The sequence below is a fragment of the Apis laboriosa genome, unplaced genomic scaffold (assembly GCF_014066325.1).
Source record: "Apis laboriosa isolate Shangri-la unplaced genomic scaffold, ASM1406632v1 scaffold30_cov140, whole genome shotgun sequence".
Taxonomy (NCBI): domain Eukaryota; kingdom Metazoa; phylum Arthropoda; class Insecta; order Hymenoptera; family Apidae; genus Apis; species Apis laboriosa.
The window spans coordinates 2746702-2765290 of record NW_025222776.1 but is presented as its reverse complement, the minus strand read 5'-3'; the positions used below and the strand labels follow the sequence as shown (position 1 = coordinate 2765290).

The 18589-nt window shown below is 18.3% G+C and overlaps 1 protein-coding gene and 1 long non-coding RNA gene across 2 annotated transcripts; one reads left to right on the top strand and one right to left on the bottom strand.

Moving 5' to 3' along the window:
* Positions 1-5824: 5824 nt before the first annotated feature.
* LOC122714432 lies at positions 5825-8610 on the bottom strand. The gene is made up of 3 exons (XR_006346642.1): positions 8323-8610; positions 7841-8094; positions 5825-7396 (listed from the first exon to the last, which is right to left on the bottom strand). It is a non-coding gene; the product is annotated as an uncharacterized LOC122714432 (long non-coding RNA).
* Positions 8545-16852, top strand: LOC122714431 (DNA replication complex GINS protein PSF3). Its single transcript, XM_043935750.1, has 5 exons — positions 8545-8667; positions 8921-9067; positions 10996-11140; positions 11269-11398; positions 16514-16852. Exons 1-5 carry the CDS (start codon positions 8637-8639, stop codon positions 16739-16741), a joined length of 681 nt encoding a protein of 226 aa, XP_043791685.1. The 5' UTR covers positions 8545-8636; the 3' UTR covers positions 16742-16852.
* Positions 16853-18589: the final 1737 nt, after the last annotated feature.

Sequence of the window (18589 nt, the reverse complement as noted above, 5' to 3'; positions counted from 1 at the left end):
TTAATTTATATGCATTATAATTATATTTCTTAATTAAATTAGATATATTTAATTAGTTTTATTTATTCGATAAAGTTTTTATTTCATACTAAATTCTAATTTTGAATTAATCTAAGCTTTATTTTCATGCTTCTTTTTTCATCGAGAGAATTCTTATAGGCTCTAAAATGAATATTGTGCCGATTGAAACATTCCATGTACAATCAAATACAGTTTTCTATTTCCTATTTCTCCTTTTTTAATATTTAATCAACACATATTATGCTAACATTCTTTATTATATAATATTTTTATTCAGATATATATTTTTTTTAATACTCACTTCCTTTTCTGGAATTGCAATTGTGATTACGTATAAAAAAGACACGTATAAATTTTCTTAGAAAAGTTTAATAAAAATAAATATCACTTGACATTTTTATATTGTAAGATATAATTCTGAACAACTATTTTATATTTAAAATTTTATAAATATTTATTATGAGTTATTGAAAATTAAAAGTTTTTTCTTAATTTCAATTGCAATTCGACGTTGAAAAGTATTTGACCAAAAAGAACCAAAGAATTCAGTAGATCAATAATTACAGATATATAAAAAAAAAAAGAGAAAGAGGAAGAGAGAAAAAATATTTTCGAATGCTAATTAATCTAAATTATGTGTATGTACAAAAGATAGAATTTTTTTTAAGAAAATTAACAAATTTTACTATTATTATTTTTTTATTATATTATTATTATTGTAATTTAGATTACAAAAAAAACAAGAAGTTACGAAAAAAACAAAGAATATTTTCTTTGCTTCAATTTTGATTTTAATTTTTTTTCTCTTTTTGTGATTTTATATGTCAATTTCATGAATTATTTTTAATTGGATTTTTTATTGTTAATTTGATCTAGAAGATAAAAACAAAAAAAAAATAGTATTATTTTCACCGCCGTTGCCATATTATTGTAAAAATTAATATATAAATTTTAAGAATATCGATTGTAATTAATTAAGTATTTCTATATGTAATAATCGTAATTATGTATAAATTAGTACGTACATAGAACTTCTAGTCAAATAGAGAACGTACTAGTTCGTATAAAATATAAAATGGAGAAGCGATTACTTCATTTTTTTTTGTAGTAAAAATTTTTATTATTCATAACGATTAACTTTAATTTGATTTAATATCAATTGATGAATATCAATTAATATCAATGATTTAATAGCAATGAATAATAAATTATTAAAAATATTAACTTTTATATTTACTTTTTTTATATCATATTATAGTTTGGTTATATTTGTGAATTAAGTTAAAAAAAAAGTGATTAAAAAAAAAATTTTATAAATGTTTATGTTAGCAACAAAAATAAAGCAACCAGTGAAAGAAAAGAATTATATAAGATTGTAAATGGATTGAAATCGAGATAATTGTAATACGTAATGAATGTGCAATTTCAAATCAAGAAATTGTAATTCAGTTATAATTATAATTGCAATAAATGCAATTATAGAATAGAATAAATGCAATAAATTAAATTATATATAGCAGTAATTGCTTTGAGATTATTTTTTTTTATGGTGTTTCTCTGATTATCAACGACAGTTCATATCATTAATAAAATTTCTCAATATTTCTTGAAGGTTGCTTCTCAATTTTTAAAAATAAAAAGAGCCATTTTTAGGAATAAAGATTTATTTTCATTGACCTTTTTTTAAATAATTTGAATTTTATTCTAGTTTTCATTTGCTCTTTTTATGTTTATTTAAATTATTTGTATTTTTTTTATTTCATTCTATTTTCTGTTTTTTAATTAATTTTATTAGTATGAAATTCAGGGATTTTTAAGAAAAAAGATTATATATATATATATATATAATATATATATAACATATATATATATATATGCTTTCTTATGCTATAAAGTATAAATTGTCATTTTACAACTCAAATACTGCTTTGTATCAAATATTTTTATTCAGCTATTAGATTATGGTAATTTTTCAATCTGCAATTTTTAACTTATTTGGTTGCCTAATTAAATATTGAAATGTTTTGCACATTTTGAATTTACAGTTTAAAAGACAGATTGCGGATTGAGAGATCGTTGCACCTAATTATTGAAAAATAACTGTTCATGATTTGTAAATTTCAATGAAAACTAGAAACCAAAAGAAAGAAAAATACGAAAAAGATATGAAAAAAAATTTATAGATATGTAAGTATGAATTGCAAAAAAATTACGAAATCTTATAATAACGAAAAAAAGAACAAAAAACAATAATAACAATTGGGAAATAAAGAAAATGTTCCGAATATAAAAAGAAAAATCTAAAACAAACGAAAATAATATTTTTCACGAAGATGAAATAAAATTCTTATTATGAAGAATATTAAGTAACGAAACAAACAATGTATGCGATGTTTGTGTGAGAAATAATGTGCGCGCGCGCGCGCGTGTGTGTGTGTGTGTGTATGACAGAAAAAAAATAACGAACGAAGAACGAAAGGAAAAGAAAAATAGAAAATAATGGAAAAATAAAAAAGTAAAAAATAAAAAATAAAAAATGATGAAATAAACATTCGAACATCAGAATGAAAAATGAAATATAATATAAGCAAATAATCTTATTCCGGTTGATAAAGTATCAATATGGGTTTTTAAAGATGGAGATAAAATAATTGAAATGAAGAAAAAAAATAAAATACATAATTGACAATTTCAGCGTACGTCAAAATGAACTGTAATTCGATATTTGAATGTGGCACCGCATTAAAATTCTTAAGTGGGAGTAGGTGACCGCATGGTGGTGATTGACTGGTGGGCGGAACAAATACGGGAGTAACTAACACTAGTGTTATTATCATAATTGTAACGATTAATGGTAATGATTATCTTATCGATAAACGCTACATGATAATAAGAGACGTGGATAAAAGAAAAATATAAAAGAAATATCAAAAAAAAAAAAAAAAATACATTGTGGAAAGAAATATCATTCACGATCGTAAAATGATGATAAAATAATGCGCCCAAAAAAAACCATTTCATAAAATGATTCGTAAACTCGACGAATCAATACATTTCTTTCTTACTTTTATCTTTTCATTCTTTTATTGCGAAAAAAAAACAGAGAGAGGAGGATGAAGGAAAGGGAATGAGTAACGAATAAATTACATTGCAACAATGGAGTTTTTAGAAACGAAAAAAGAAAAGTTGCAAGACAAAGATGCTCTCTCATTATATATATATAAATATATATAATTATTATGTAATAATTGTCCATACATCTTGAAATGTCGAAATAAACGAACAAAGAAAGTTGAGCGGTTTTTATTATCATCCTACACTATTTCATGTGTAAGAATAAATTTATTCAAAAATAATAATCATTTATTTTTATAAATATGTTGATATATAATTGACATTTTAATATATTAATACATTTTTATTATTGATCTACAATATGATCATTTTAACAAATTATAGCAATTAAAAATTAAATTTCTTAATTGATTAATTGTTCATAAAAATTAAATTAAAAATTTAGATTATAGAATAATTATCCTAGATACAAAGAAAAAATATGTCATAAATATGTTTTTCACGATTAAAATTATTTACAATGTGATTATATATTATTTACATTTTTAAATTTTTAAAATATGTATATTATGATCGATTTTTAATCATATGATTTAAACATATATGTATACATATATAATATTGAATCATTTATAATATATATATATTTTTTATTTTTATATATAATTTATAATATAAAATATATATATTAATATAATTTATAAAAATTATGTTATTGTGTTATAAATTATGTTATAATTTATAAAATTATGTTACAATAAAAAAATAATAAAAACAAACAATAAAAAAATGAGAATATAAATCATAAAGAATTTTATAAAATATATAATTATTTTCATATATGTATTTAATATAATTATATATATATTTATAATTATATGTAATTAAAAAAAATAAAATAAAATATTTTATAATATAAGTATTGTAATTTGAAAATTATTTGAATAAATTAAAATATCTATTGATACTTTATGATATATAGTATAGTATAGTATAATAAACAACTTCAAAGTTTTAAGATAAATATTATGCAGTTTTTTAATTTTTATTCCTCAAATCTGACTATTTATTTGTTACATATCTGCGTATCGCATCAAGGTTTACTCATTTATTTATTTACAATTATTTACTAATCCATTAATTCCGTGTATGGATACGCAACGAATTTTCTGTTTAAGATAACGCAATGCAATGCAAATTTACTGTTGTATTTATATTTTCTTTAGCATATAAGTTTTAAAAAAATTAATATCCAAAAATTCTAAACAAATTTTAAGAATGCACGAAATAGTTAAAAAATCCTTTTTTATGTTATTTTACTTTTCTTTTTACACATATAATGTACAATAATTTTCGAATATATTTAAAGATTTTTTATTAAATATATATAATATATAATATATAATATATATTTTTTAAAAAAATTCTATATAATATATATATGTTATATAAAAAAAATTCGTTATTTTGTTAAGTATTATTACTATTGTAAATAGATATGATTATTATAATTGTGTGAATAAAGCTTAAAATAAATTTAAAAATCTAAATAAGAATTATAAAATATTTATAAAGATCAAAAGTATATGAATAAAAAAATATTTAAGTATTTATTGAATTCGCATATATTAATAAAAATATTTAATAAATCGGTCTTTAGCAATATAATCTTTTTTAAGATAAATTTTTATTTATTCAAATGAGTATTATTTATGATATTTATGAAATATATGTAATAAATATTTTATAACTTTTATATAAAAATGGTTTATTAGATATTACGATCTTACTTTAATTTTTGTTATTATTGATAGCAAAAAAATTTTCAAATAGAATTTTAAAATTAATAAAAATAAAAGTATTTCGAATAGTTTTCGAATGGAAGATTATTCTAATATTATTAATTTTTTTTTATAAATAGATACGTAAGAATATATACGAAGGTCATATATTCCATTTTTTTAAATGGAATTATATATTTTTTGCTGCATCAGTTGGTTTAATATTTTCTATAAAAAAGTATTAATTATTTACTTCAAAAATCATTAATTTAACAGATATTTTAACTTGAAATTTATAAAATTTAAAGTATAAAATATAAAGTATAAAATATAAAGACAAAGATCTATTGTTCATGATCTCCTTGTTTTTTATATGACAAATTTTACGAAATTCAAGTTAAAATATTTCTTAAATTAAAAATTTTTTGATATAAATAGTTGAATATTTTTTTGTAAATAAAGAACTTACCCATTAGTGTAAAAAAATGATTCCATTTTAAAAATTGAAATTGTTTCACATAAATCTACCTCTTTATGTATAATATCTATAAAAAATTTAAAATATCGACATTTTTTAATCAAATTAGTAAATAACAATTTTATTATTTTTATATTTTAAATTCAATAGCAAGGAATTTTTATTGATTTATCTTATCTTATATATACTTATTCATACCTAATATGTAATTTTTTATTTTAACAAAATAACGTTCCTTATGTTATATTTAAAAAATATAATTTTAAAGCAATATAAAATTATATAAAAAATCTAAAATAATATAAAAAAATAATATGATATAAGAATATTTTTTTTATTTCTAATAAATTTTTTTAAAAAACAAATTTTACACATTATATTCTTAAAATTAAAATTTTTTTAAATTTATTTACTATGTACTATTTACTATGTACTACGTACTATTTATTTACTACTATTTATTTATTGTTTGTTATTATTTATTATTGTTATTATGAAGTTTTGTTTGTTTAACATATTCATATTTAATATATGTTTAATATATATTTATATATTATATATATTAATATTTTATTTATTTGTTAATCCTTTGCTCTCCAACGGTGACTCTTGCTCACCACTTGAGTTAATGCCGTAGTGACTCTTCCAGCAGTGACTCTCCGGCACCACTGGGATTATTGCGGCAACTTGAACGGCGACAATATTTATTTATGTTTGATTTTTTTAGAATATCGCTTCATAAATAGGTTCCTAAACTCTTACATATAATTTTATGAGGTGTACTTTTATCTTATGAATGATTATCTTATGGTAATCTTATGAGGCCACCAAACGCATCGAATGCGCGAGTCTGAGTCTGGAATTGCTAGTTCGGCCGATCGAAACAGGCCTGGAGTGCAAAGGGTTAATTCATATAATTATGGAAATGCTTAGAAATATTATAAAATTAATATATTACGCATGTTTATATTATGTATAGTTACGTATAGTTATGATATTCCGCAAAGCATTTATCAAAACAGAGACCTGGTTTATCTGGACACATTGGACAATAAAATAATCCTTCTTTTCTTATACTTTTAACGTAGCAGATTTTACACCTTTTACATATTTTCTTCTCTCCTCCCTGGCCTGATATTGTTGGCAAATGAACATTGTTTCTCATTGGTTTGTAGATTGCATGTAAACGGGACTTATTCTTATAAATAAATTCATTCATGATGCTTTTCTAAATTTTAAAAATGTCATCTTTTGTCATGCATTTTGTCGATGTAATAAATACGCATTATTCATAATAACGTGAAATATATGTAAAGCTACTTTCACATACCATCAAATTGTTTTTTTCTCACATGGATAATAGGTTAAAAATTGATTGGCATGATCAATTCCACTCATACAATCATTATATTTATCTACCATCTCTGGTTTTTGTATTTTTTTACCATTCTTTATTGTTAAATTTATGAGATCTGGTTTATATTCAGATGAAATCATTATTATATCTCGCTTGTCATGCAATTTTAGAATACATATACCTTCAGGAGTATAATATGCTTCTACTTCATCTTTTTTAACTTTTTTCGTATAATATTGAGAGGATTACTTTTTCTATTTGAACTTAATGTATCAGTTGAATAAGTATTATTATATAACAATTCTCTAACTAATGATATGCTTGTATAATATTTATCAAAAAAAATTGAATGTCCCTTTCCCAAAAAATCCATAAGCAGCATTTTTACAATTTTTTCTGTATATTCAATTCCTCCAATATCAGGATCTTGTGAACCACAATAAATTAAATTACGCAATACAAGTCCATTAGGTTCCATCAGCATATAAATTTTAATCTAAATTTATATGATTTTTTGTTTACAATTGTTTACATATTGATGAAATTATAAACTATTTTTCCATAATGACATAGGTTCATGTAAACTTAAATTTTTTTGAGGATAATAAATTTCTCGCATTGTATTATTAAAATGATCAAGAAGTGGCCGAATTTTGTATAATGGATCTGATAGCTTGGATTGTTCTGTTTCAAAATTTTTAGAAAAATATAAAACGCACATTATATTATGAAATCTATCTCTTGGCATTGTATTGGATTGTATTGTATAAAAGGATGGAATATCATATAAATCATTTTTTTTCCAATAATGGGCAAAAGAGGGAGCTCGAATATTTGCAGATAAAAATATTAATCCTAAAAAAATCTCTAGATCTTCTTTTGTTACTTCTTTAAAACTTTTTATTCTAGATTTACGATAAGTTGAAGATTGCAATAATTTACGCCCTTGCATATTCGTTTTGCATAATATTAAATCAAATAATTTATCATTAGCTAATAAACGAAAAAAATCGAAAAAACGAAATATTGGTTCTTCAGAAGGCATAGATGTTAAAAGGCCAATATTTCTAATAAAAGAAATGCTTGGAATAATAGGCCGAAGAGGATGCCATATAATCATAGAAGTACCTGATTTAAATTAAGATGAAGTAGATCGAGAGAAAAATATTTCTTGATCACTTTCTTCACTTTCTTCTTGTGAAACATCTGTCATAAAACAATCAAAATCCGAATTATTATCACTATCTGTATCTAAAAAAATATCACCATTGTTTTTTCTGACAGAAACTTCTTGACATTTTTTATATTTGTATTATCAAATGTCGATGATTGAGAATTTGATAAAGGAATATCATCGTCACTTCTTTTTCTTTTTGGAACGACTGTAAAATTAAATATTATGAAAATATATTCATAAGGAAATCGGAAAATTAATTTTAAAATAAATAAATAAAATAGAAATATTAATAAAAAAATAAATGTAAAATATAAAAAATATTATTTATTTTAATAAATAAAATACTAGTAAAACTATAAAAAATATATAAAATCGAAAACAATTGTATATGTAATAAGAACATTCATATTAAATATAACAAAAAAACAAATACCTGGAAAGTTATTTGTTTGGAACATTTTTTAGAAGAATTTATGACGTGCCGTTCACGTCATCCGCCATAAAAGAAAATCTCAATAATGTATACGTTTACGTCATTAAATGTTAACATGTTTAATATGGTATCAAAAATTGAAGACGAATATTGATTTTTAGTAAATATAATAGATAATTATAACAATAAAAAATGCAACAAAATCCAAAATAACTATATACTAGCGATAACACTTATATTGAACGCATATATAAAAAAAAAGACAGATATGTAAAAAATTATTCATTTTTTAGAAAAATTTATAACACAACCATATGCGTCATAGAATAGGAAATTCCTATGCACGTACGTTATGTCATCCGTGTTAAATATATTAAAACAATTAATTAACATTTTTAAGTACAATAAAATTCAAATTTATTAAAAATATAAAAAAATTATTTAAATAAAAGAAAAATCGATTATATAGAATTTAAAAAAATATATATTTTTATATTTAAATATATAATAATAGAAATCTTTTATTTTTCCCTAAGTCCCTATGCAAAATCAGTGACAGAATAAATTATTGGCTATATTGAATATACTTAAATTTTAGATAATTTCATTGTTTACGCTTGTATTTATTATTTTTATAAAATGGCATATTGTCAAAGTTATACACCGGATTATTTTGCATTAAATGATATTTTATCTACTGAAGAACGGGTATCTTGTAAAATTGAAATACAGATGCTTGGTTTAGGTAATTATTTATATATCATTACATTTTCTATTGAGGTTAAGTTATCTATTAATTTAATATTTAATTTTCCTTTAATATTTGTTTTTATTTTGCTTTTTTTCTTTGCCAATTTATTATTTGTTAAATTTATAAATTGTAAATTATATTTCTATTTAATTATTTTTTATTAACATATAGTTATTCATAATGAAATTATACATATTATAGTATATTACAAATATATTGACAGAATTCTTAGCTAAACTTAATAACAAGATAAGAATATTAACAAAAATTTATTTATCAAGTTTAATATATTTTTATAATTTGTATAAAATATCAAAACATCATGTTAAAATTATTTTTCATTACAAAACATGAAAATAATTAATTTTATATTCAAAATCATTTAACAAAAATATTCTTGTTATTATCTGAAAAGATACATTAAATTGTCCATTTGTTTGAAGTCTTCAATATTATAGCATAGCATTCACTTATATGATGAATGTTGCAAAGGAAAATTTTATAAAAATAAATATAACTATATAATAATAAACAAAATATGGTTACAATGAGTAATAATGAATTTATATTTCATTACTTAAATACTAGAATAATTAATAAAAATATTATAAAAAATATATAACAATATTTTTAAAACTCTATTGTAACATATTAACTTAATAAAATAAATGAAACTAATATTATTAGAAATAATACAATAAACTATTAAGATAGAATTTTTTACTCAATACCACTTATAATAATAAATAGATTTATAAATTTGTAATAACTTACAAAAATTTTAAAAACTTAATATATATATATATTTATTAAGTTTTTAAAATTTTTACAATATAATTTAAATATATATAATTATTTTTATAAGTATTATAAAATAAAAAAATGTATCTAAGGTAGTTATATAATGTGATGATAAATAGTGATGATATATTATTATATGTTATTATATATTATTATATATTATTATATATATTATTATATATATTTGACTTTATGATTACATGTGTTACTTTCTAGATTATATGTGTAAATTATTTTAAAATATAATATTTTGAAAACTTTTAATCTCAATTATAAGAATATGTAATAAAAAATATATTCATTTAAAAATTTAATTTGTGATCTTCACAGACTCTCAACAATGAAATCAAATAATTATTATTGTGATGTTTCTTGATAGTATACAACTTCTGTTACAAAATGTTTTGTATTTTTAATATAATATTATATCACAAAAATAACAATTGCATGTTTATATTTAAATTAGATTGTATTATTGATATATTTAGAATATAAATATAAAATATATAGACATTAAATTTGTCTATATTTATATATTAAATATAATATATTTTATATAAAGAAGAAGATAATTCTAAATATAAATGCCAAATAATCTTGGAATTGTTATTATAAAATTATTTTAAAGCAATTCATTACTTACTATTATAATATAAATTTGAATATAATAAAACAGATTTAATTGATGTACTATATTGATGTAGTATAATTTACACTATGAATAACTATATGTATAATAGATATATAATAGATAATGTAAAATTTATAATAATTTTATATTTATTTTTATATTTGTTTTTTATTTAATTTTTTATTAATAAATATAAATAATATTATTAATTTAGCATTTTACTATTAATACGTAATGCAATATAAAGATTAATTTTTTATAATTTTTTTTTTAAAGAATATTATTACAATTAAAAGAATTTAAAAGATCTTAATAAGATTATTAAAGAAACTTAAAATTATCAAACTATTATTAAAAAAAAGAAAAAAAAATATAAAGTATATTTTACAAAACCAGTTTAGATATTAAAAAATAAAGATAAAATAAAAATTTGAAATATTTCATATATATATATATATATATAATTTCTGAAATATATATATCATTTAAGGTTTTTTGGATTCTTCATCTACATCTAGAGATTTAAAGGTAGGATCAAAAGTAGAATTTCCATTATGGTTAGCAGAATCATTAAAGAATCTGAAAGATTCAATAGTTAGTATTGATGTACCAAATATATATAAAGAAGGATACAGGTTTGATTTCTAATTTTTATTTGAATTGTTATTTAATCAATATATATTATTTAATCAATTTTTTGTTAAATTTTCCTATGTAATATTCATTTCTATTATTTTTATTCATTTATAATTATTATTATTAGGGAAATTTTAGAAGCAGATGCTGATGCTATTGTTTTAAGTAAGTGGAATCCATTTTATTATGAAATAGGAATGCATGTAAGAAAATTTAATGATAGAGATTCTGAACAAATCACTGAAAGCTTATTACAGGTAAATAAATCAAAATAATTACTGCGTTTTTCTTGTTTTTAGTTAAATATTTTTAATAAATATTTATTAAATTATAATTAATAATAAATTTTGTAAAAAATTATGAAATTTTATTTTATGAAATTTGAATTTTTTGTTGATATAAAATTGTTGATGTAAAATTAAATATTTTATGATAAATTATCACTTAAATACCTAATCTCATATTAATTTTTGCTTTTGTTTGTGACATTTAATTATTAGTGCGTATTTTTCCTTATAAAATTAAACATTAAATTAAAAATATAAATAATATAAAATAAATAATATATATTTTTGTAAAATATTGTGCAGTTTTGAAATAATAAATAATGACATGTTTTGTAATTGTGCAAAATAAAAATATGAAATTTTTTAATTGTCAATGATTTGAGTATGTTCATAAATGTTCATAAAAAATAAAATCAGCATCAATTATATGTATATATATGTATATTTCGTAAAGATTTTTATTATGTATATTCTATAAAGATTATTTCGAAAAGAATTAATAATTTAATTAATTTATATATATAATTTATATAAATTATATATACATATGTTAAAATTGTATTTTCTTAATTTACATAATATGAAATTTAATAATTTATTTATTTAATAATTTTTGATTATAATATATACTACATAATATTATATATATATTTTTTTATCAATTTCTTTTCGATGAATTAAAAAATAATTAATTTTAGAAATGATTCTACAAATGTAATATTTTATAATATTATATGTAATATTTTATATTTTTCAATTGTCAAGGTGCTTAATGTTAATATTAATATAAGATCCTAAAATAATTTTAAGATAAAATAATTTATAATTTGTAAATAATATTTATAAACTAATTTATAATAATTGCAAAAAAAGCATCCTTATTGATTTCAAGAGATAACATTTTAAACAACTTCTCTCTATAATTGACAGCTTTAGTTTTCAAGATATCAGCAAAAATTTTTAATATTTCATATCGTAAATAATTTAAAGGATTTAGTTATAATGACCTTAATCTTATGATATAATTAGTTGCAAAATTAACTATATATTCTATACACATATTAGAATTATATTTATAGAATATTGAAATTATAGAATTATGTTATATTTAAAAAATTGAATAACAACTTTTTCTTATACAATTTTTTTATTTATAAAAAAATAAGAATATATATTTTGAATATTATATTAGTAAAAATCCATGATGATTTATTTTTATTAAATTAAGCATAAATAAATATTTTAAAAAAAATTAATATTTTTTTATACTATTATAATTATAAAATATATATAATATAACATATTATATATAATAATAATAATATAATATATTCTAGTTTCATATTTCTATATGTGCTTGCGGATGAATATATTTTCGATTCGATTAATTTTTTTGTATATTATTTCTGCTATTTTTTTCTTCATATTTTCATTATTATTTATATTATAATTTTTTAATTAGATTTTTAATTCTCTTCATAAATCGAATTGAATTTTATTAAATTGAGATCCTATGATTGACGATGATATTTCTAATAATTTAAGATCATTATAAAATAAATATTTTTTAACACATAAAGTAGAATAGTTATATTAATGATATGATATATTAATAATATCTGTAATTTTTCAATCGAAGATTTTAATTCTCGTTTTAAAATATTCATGTATTTCATTTTTTCCATTGTTTCCTCCATAAATATTTTCAATATTCAATTTCCATCTGCTGCTATGCAATCCTATATCATGATTCTTTGTATATTTAAAAATTATTTATGATTTCTATAAAATTTCGGATGTTTCTACTTTTATTATATGCATCAAATAAATATTTTTTCGTAAATAATTAATTTCGTAATAATTAATTAACTTTTATTTTTATTTCGTAAATAATTAATTAACTTTTAATTTCTTCAGAAAAAATTATATTTTTCTAAAATTTATATATTATTTGACAAATTCGAAATCTTTTAATTTTTTTACTTTGAAAATATTAGATTTTTTTTTTTTAGATAGTTGATTATGGAATCCTATTTTGTACAAAATTTAACATTGTTCGGGTTTTTCTTGATTCGAGTTTTTCAAGTCTTGAAAAAATATCTATTTTAATATATTAATATTAAGTATTAATTTTGATTAATAGTAACTAATATAAATATTGATAAAGTACGTTATTTAATATATATTAAATATAAAAATTATTAATAAATTATTTAAATCACTTCTTTTTTGTATATATCTTTATTTAAAATATTTTATTTGTTTATATACAAAAAAGATGTTTATTTTGTGAGATGTTTAAATAGATTTATTTTTTGAATCTTCAATAATTTATATTAATTTTCCAAAACCAGATAAAAACTTTCATATACTTCACCATCTTTTTAACTATTAAAGATTTTTTAAATAACTTAATTTAAAATAACATAATATTATGTTTCCTCCAATATTCAATTATCTAATTTAAATAATGATCTTATTTTCATTAGAAAATATCAATACTTGATCTCAAAATTCATTGTTTTTATTTTAAAATTCTCTGATAAATTCTATTCGCTAATAAATAATTTTTTTCGTATAACATATACAGAATATCTTGCATCTTTAATATTAAAAGAATATTAATATTCTTTTAATATTTTTTTCTTTTTAATTTCTTTTTTAGCTCTATTTTTAAATTAATTTTTTTTCATGATCTTATATAATCGTTGTAGCCATTTCTGAAAAATTTATTTACAAATTTTAATTATATTATTTAATTATATTCTTTTTTTTTTTCTTTATTCGATAATTTACACGGCCATTATATACATGATTATGAATATTTAATGTACTTGCAAATGCAATTTGTTTTAATAATATTTAATACGAATAATAAAATGATTTTTTTATATTTCACTAATTTTCGAATAAGATTTATCTTGTTCGTACGAATTTAATATAATCTTTCTTTCTTCTTTTTTCTTTCGACATAATTTCTTTTTCTTTGTTTCATATTTTTTAATCTAAAACTACCCATAAACTTCTACAATAATATAAAGATAAGTAAAATTATTAGTTTTTTTGTTTGTTTTAATATATGTGAAGAATATAGGTAAAATAAAATATATAAATATAGATTTTTACGATACGTGCTAATATTTTTATCTAGGTATAAGATGATTATAAAACATATTTTTATTAATTTTATATTCTATAATTTTATAATTTCTATTCTATATTTTTCTATAATTTTATAATTTTTTTTTTGTATATAGACAGATAAAATAATTTAAATAAAGATATATACAAAAAAGAAGATGATTTAAATAATTTTATCAATAGTTTTTAATATTTGTATACTGTGTGTATAACATACTGTGCCAATATTTATATTCATTATATTTGCTAGATTATATATTTTTTTTTTTATTTTTTCTTTTCGACTGCTTTTATTTCATAGTATATCCTCTAAATTCATAAATTCATTAATTATTTTATATTTAATAAAATAAAATAAGATTTACTATACTATTAATTTCCCGAAAAAATTTTTTTTATAAATTTATAATAATTTGCCGAAAAAAATCTGTTTCTTTTTTTTTAGAACTATTGTAAAAATTGATGCAAAATAGCAAATGAAAATCAATTGTTATATATCTTATAATGTGGCATAGTTTTTCTATAATAAATTTTATAATAAAACAAGTACATAACAATATTTATTTTAAGGGATTCTCATTCTGCATATTTAATTTTGTTAAAATTATTGTATATTTAAAAATATTATTAAAAAAAATAAAACTTATTTTTTCTGTTATTTTTTTCAACAATTGAATTTAAAAAATAATATAATGAAATTAAATATTTGAATTTTATAAAAATATAGATTTAATATGAATAATAGCAATTAATTATATTATATTGTAGAGATTATCTCTTTGATTAATCTTTAAAAGAACTATTACATATTAAAATTTGATTAACAAATAATTAATAAAAGATCTTTCAATAATATTATGTAATTTTTTAACATTTTTCAAATTAAAATATTGGATTTGTGTATTAGAATTTTATTTTAGTTTAAGTGGTCTTTATTAGAAGCATCATTTTATTAGATTAATCAAAATTAATTTATAAAAAGATGAAACAAAATTTTTCTTTTAGATTGGTAATTTTTTCCATGTATAGGAGCCAGATATTTTATTATGATATATTTTATATATATATGATATATTTTGTATTTTATATATGATATATTTTATATATCAACCGTCAGATTTTATTTCTCGTTACTTTTTTTATAAATGTTCGATTTTATCAATATTTCTTTAAATATATATATTTTATATTTTATGTATTATATTTTAAATTTCCTAATATTTAAAACAATATTGTCAGTTTGATAAATCTACGTGATAATCTCAAGATAAAACATGTAATTATATATCTGTTATTATTCCATAGAATCATATCTTTTTCTTGATTATTTCAATTGCTCCATAATTTATTATAATCAATAACTAAGAGTAAGAAACAAAATTTCAGAGTTATATTTCGATTATTATCAGAGTTATATCGATTATTAGAATCCGAACATAATAAGATATTATCTTTTTTATTGAATTAATGTTAATTGTAATACAAAATTAATGTTAATTGTAGATTTAAGTATGACTACTTATATCAGCATCGATTTCAAATATTAGAAATTACATTTATTATATATATTATATAGATAGATAGTTGAAGTAAACTTGTATACTGTTTTTATGAATTGTAATTATTTTTGTAATTATTTTTTTTTATTTATTAAATTTAAATTAAAATTTAACTTTAACTCAAATTGAAAATAATTTAAATTGAACTATTTCATGCACTCAAATTTATATCAAATTTTAAAAATACGATATGAATCATTTTTGTAAATATTTCAAAAACTAAATAAAAGTAATAATTATATCTATAGAGAAAAATTGTTCAAAATATTATTAAAAATAACATATTTTAATATCATTAAAATCACTAAGATGATGCTTTTTGTGCATAATTACTATTTTAAATATTCTTGAAAGTATATATAAATTTTTTATTTTTTACTTTCAGACATTTAAATCTCGTTTTCGATTAATTATGGACTGGGCTCAAAATCCAATATCTGATCCTACATTAGCAAATCAACTTCCTCGTCTCGAAAGAGATCTTTTTCTTATCGGCCGAAAAGCTAAAGTTCGGCTTTTAGAATGGTTAAAAGGAGATACAAATAACATTATTTCTTCTGAAATTACAACAAACTTGAAAAAACGAAAACGTGCACAATTTGAGCTTAATTAGTGACATTATTTTATAAAAAAAAAAAGACTGAAATTGATAAAATTAATTTTTTACAAAATAATGTTCTTATTGAGTTTTAAAGTAATTGATTAAAAATATAAATATTGTAGAATAAAAAAATTTGTATATAATAAGAGAAAAAAATTGAGAAAAAAAACAAAATATTTTACAATATATTACAATTATTGTTATATTAAAAAATTTTTTTATTATATTGTAAATGTATATGGAAAATATTATTCTATAATATTTTATAATATAATTTGGAAATATATATTATATATCAATGTCCATTATGTATCAATTTGATATTATATGATAAAAATTTTTTTGTAATTATTTTATTGAAATTATTTATTGACATAGAATTATTTTCATTACATTCACTAGAATCATCAAACATTTTTTACTATGATTAAATAACTCAATTCTTCTTAACAAAAATGATAACATTTCATATATATATTTAATAAGTGCTATTATCAAAAAAAAAGAAAAACCTGATTATATTAATTATATTGATAAAAGACAGATCATGAAAAAATCTGTTTATAATTTATTTACTCATTAAGAAAAGACGAGATTTTTTTGTCACCTTTTCAGCTATTATCATTTATCATTTATATCAGTTTTACTACTTTGCAGATTTGTCAAATCTGATTTAAATTCGTGTTAAATCTGTATCTCGAATTTGTAATAATTCGAATAAAATCGATCTGAAGGATTGTTTCTTCATTTTTTCATAAATGAATTTTATGCAGTGCTATTTGTTTTGGAATATATATATAAGTAAATAATCATCGTTATTATGAAGATATAAAAAATGTATACTCTTGTTTATAATATCTTAAAGAAAAAGAAGAAAAATCAATATAAAAGAAGAAGTTGCTAAGAAGTTATGGAACTTTATATTGAAAACGCTTAATAATTTTGAAAATTTATATATGAATGTAGTTAAAATTCAATTTATAATAAGTACAATAAATGATAATTGGTAAAAAATATAATTGGCAATATATAAATTAAAAAAAATTATCTTTATTTATAAATAATGATAATGATAATGATAATGAATGAAATTTTTAGTTTTTTAGATTCTTTTCTAACTTCATTTAAATTATTATTTATTATATAAAGATAAATAAATTCGATTTATAAGAATTATAAGATAGATTGTAAGATTTGTAAGATAGATTTATTTTAATTTTTAAATTATATATTTAATTAATATATATTTAAATTATATATGTAATTTGTAAAGATTAAATAGTCTTCAATATTTCATTTAATTAAATACAAAATTAGAAAAATAGTGAAAAAAATAATTTGAATTATTTACAGTATTTTAAAAGATAATTATTTGAAAATAAATATATTTCTAGATAAAATGTAATGATTTTTTTTCGTAATTGAGTTATTTATAAAATACTATGTTTTTTAACATATCAATTTGTGAGAAACAATTTCTTTAGAATGCAATAGTTTTATTTTCAAATGAACAAGAACATATAGAATTTAGAATTTGGAAAAAAAAACTATATTCAGTAAACAAAACTTAAAAAATATATATCAACGGACAATACATCTCAAGGAATATTCAATTGATGGAATTAGATTTTATATTTTTAGATTGTATTTTTCATATATACGAAATATTAGAATGCTATTGAAAATCGATTTAAAATAATTTTATTTTTATGAAAAATAATTTGAAAAAAATTTAAGGCTAAAGATAATTATACATTACATATAATATATATATATATATATATATATATATATATACATAAATTACATATATAAATGTATATATACATATACATTTACATATATTACATATATATATTA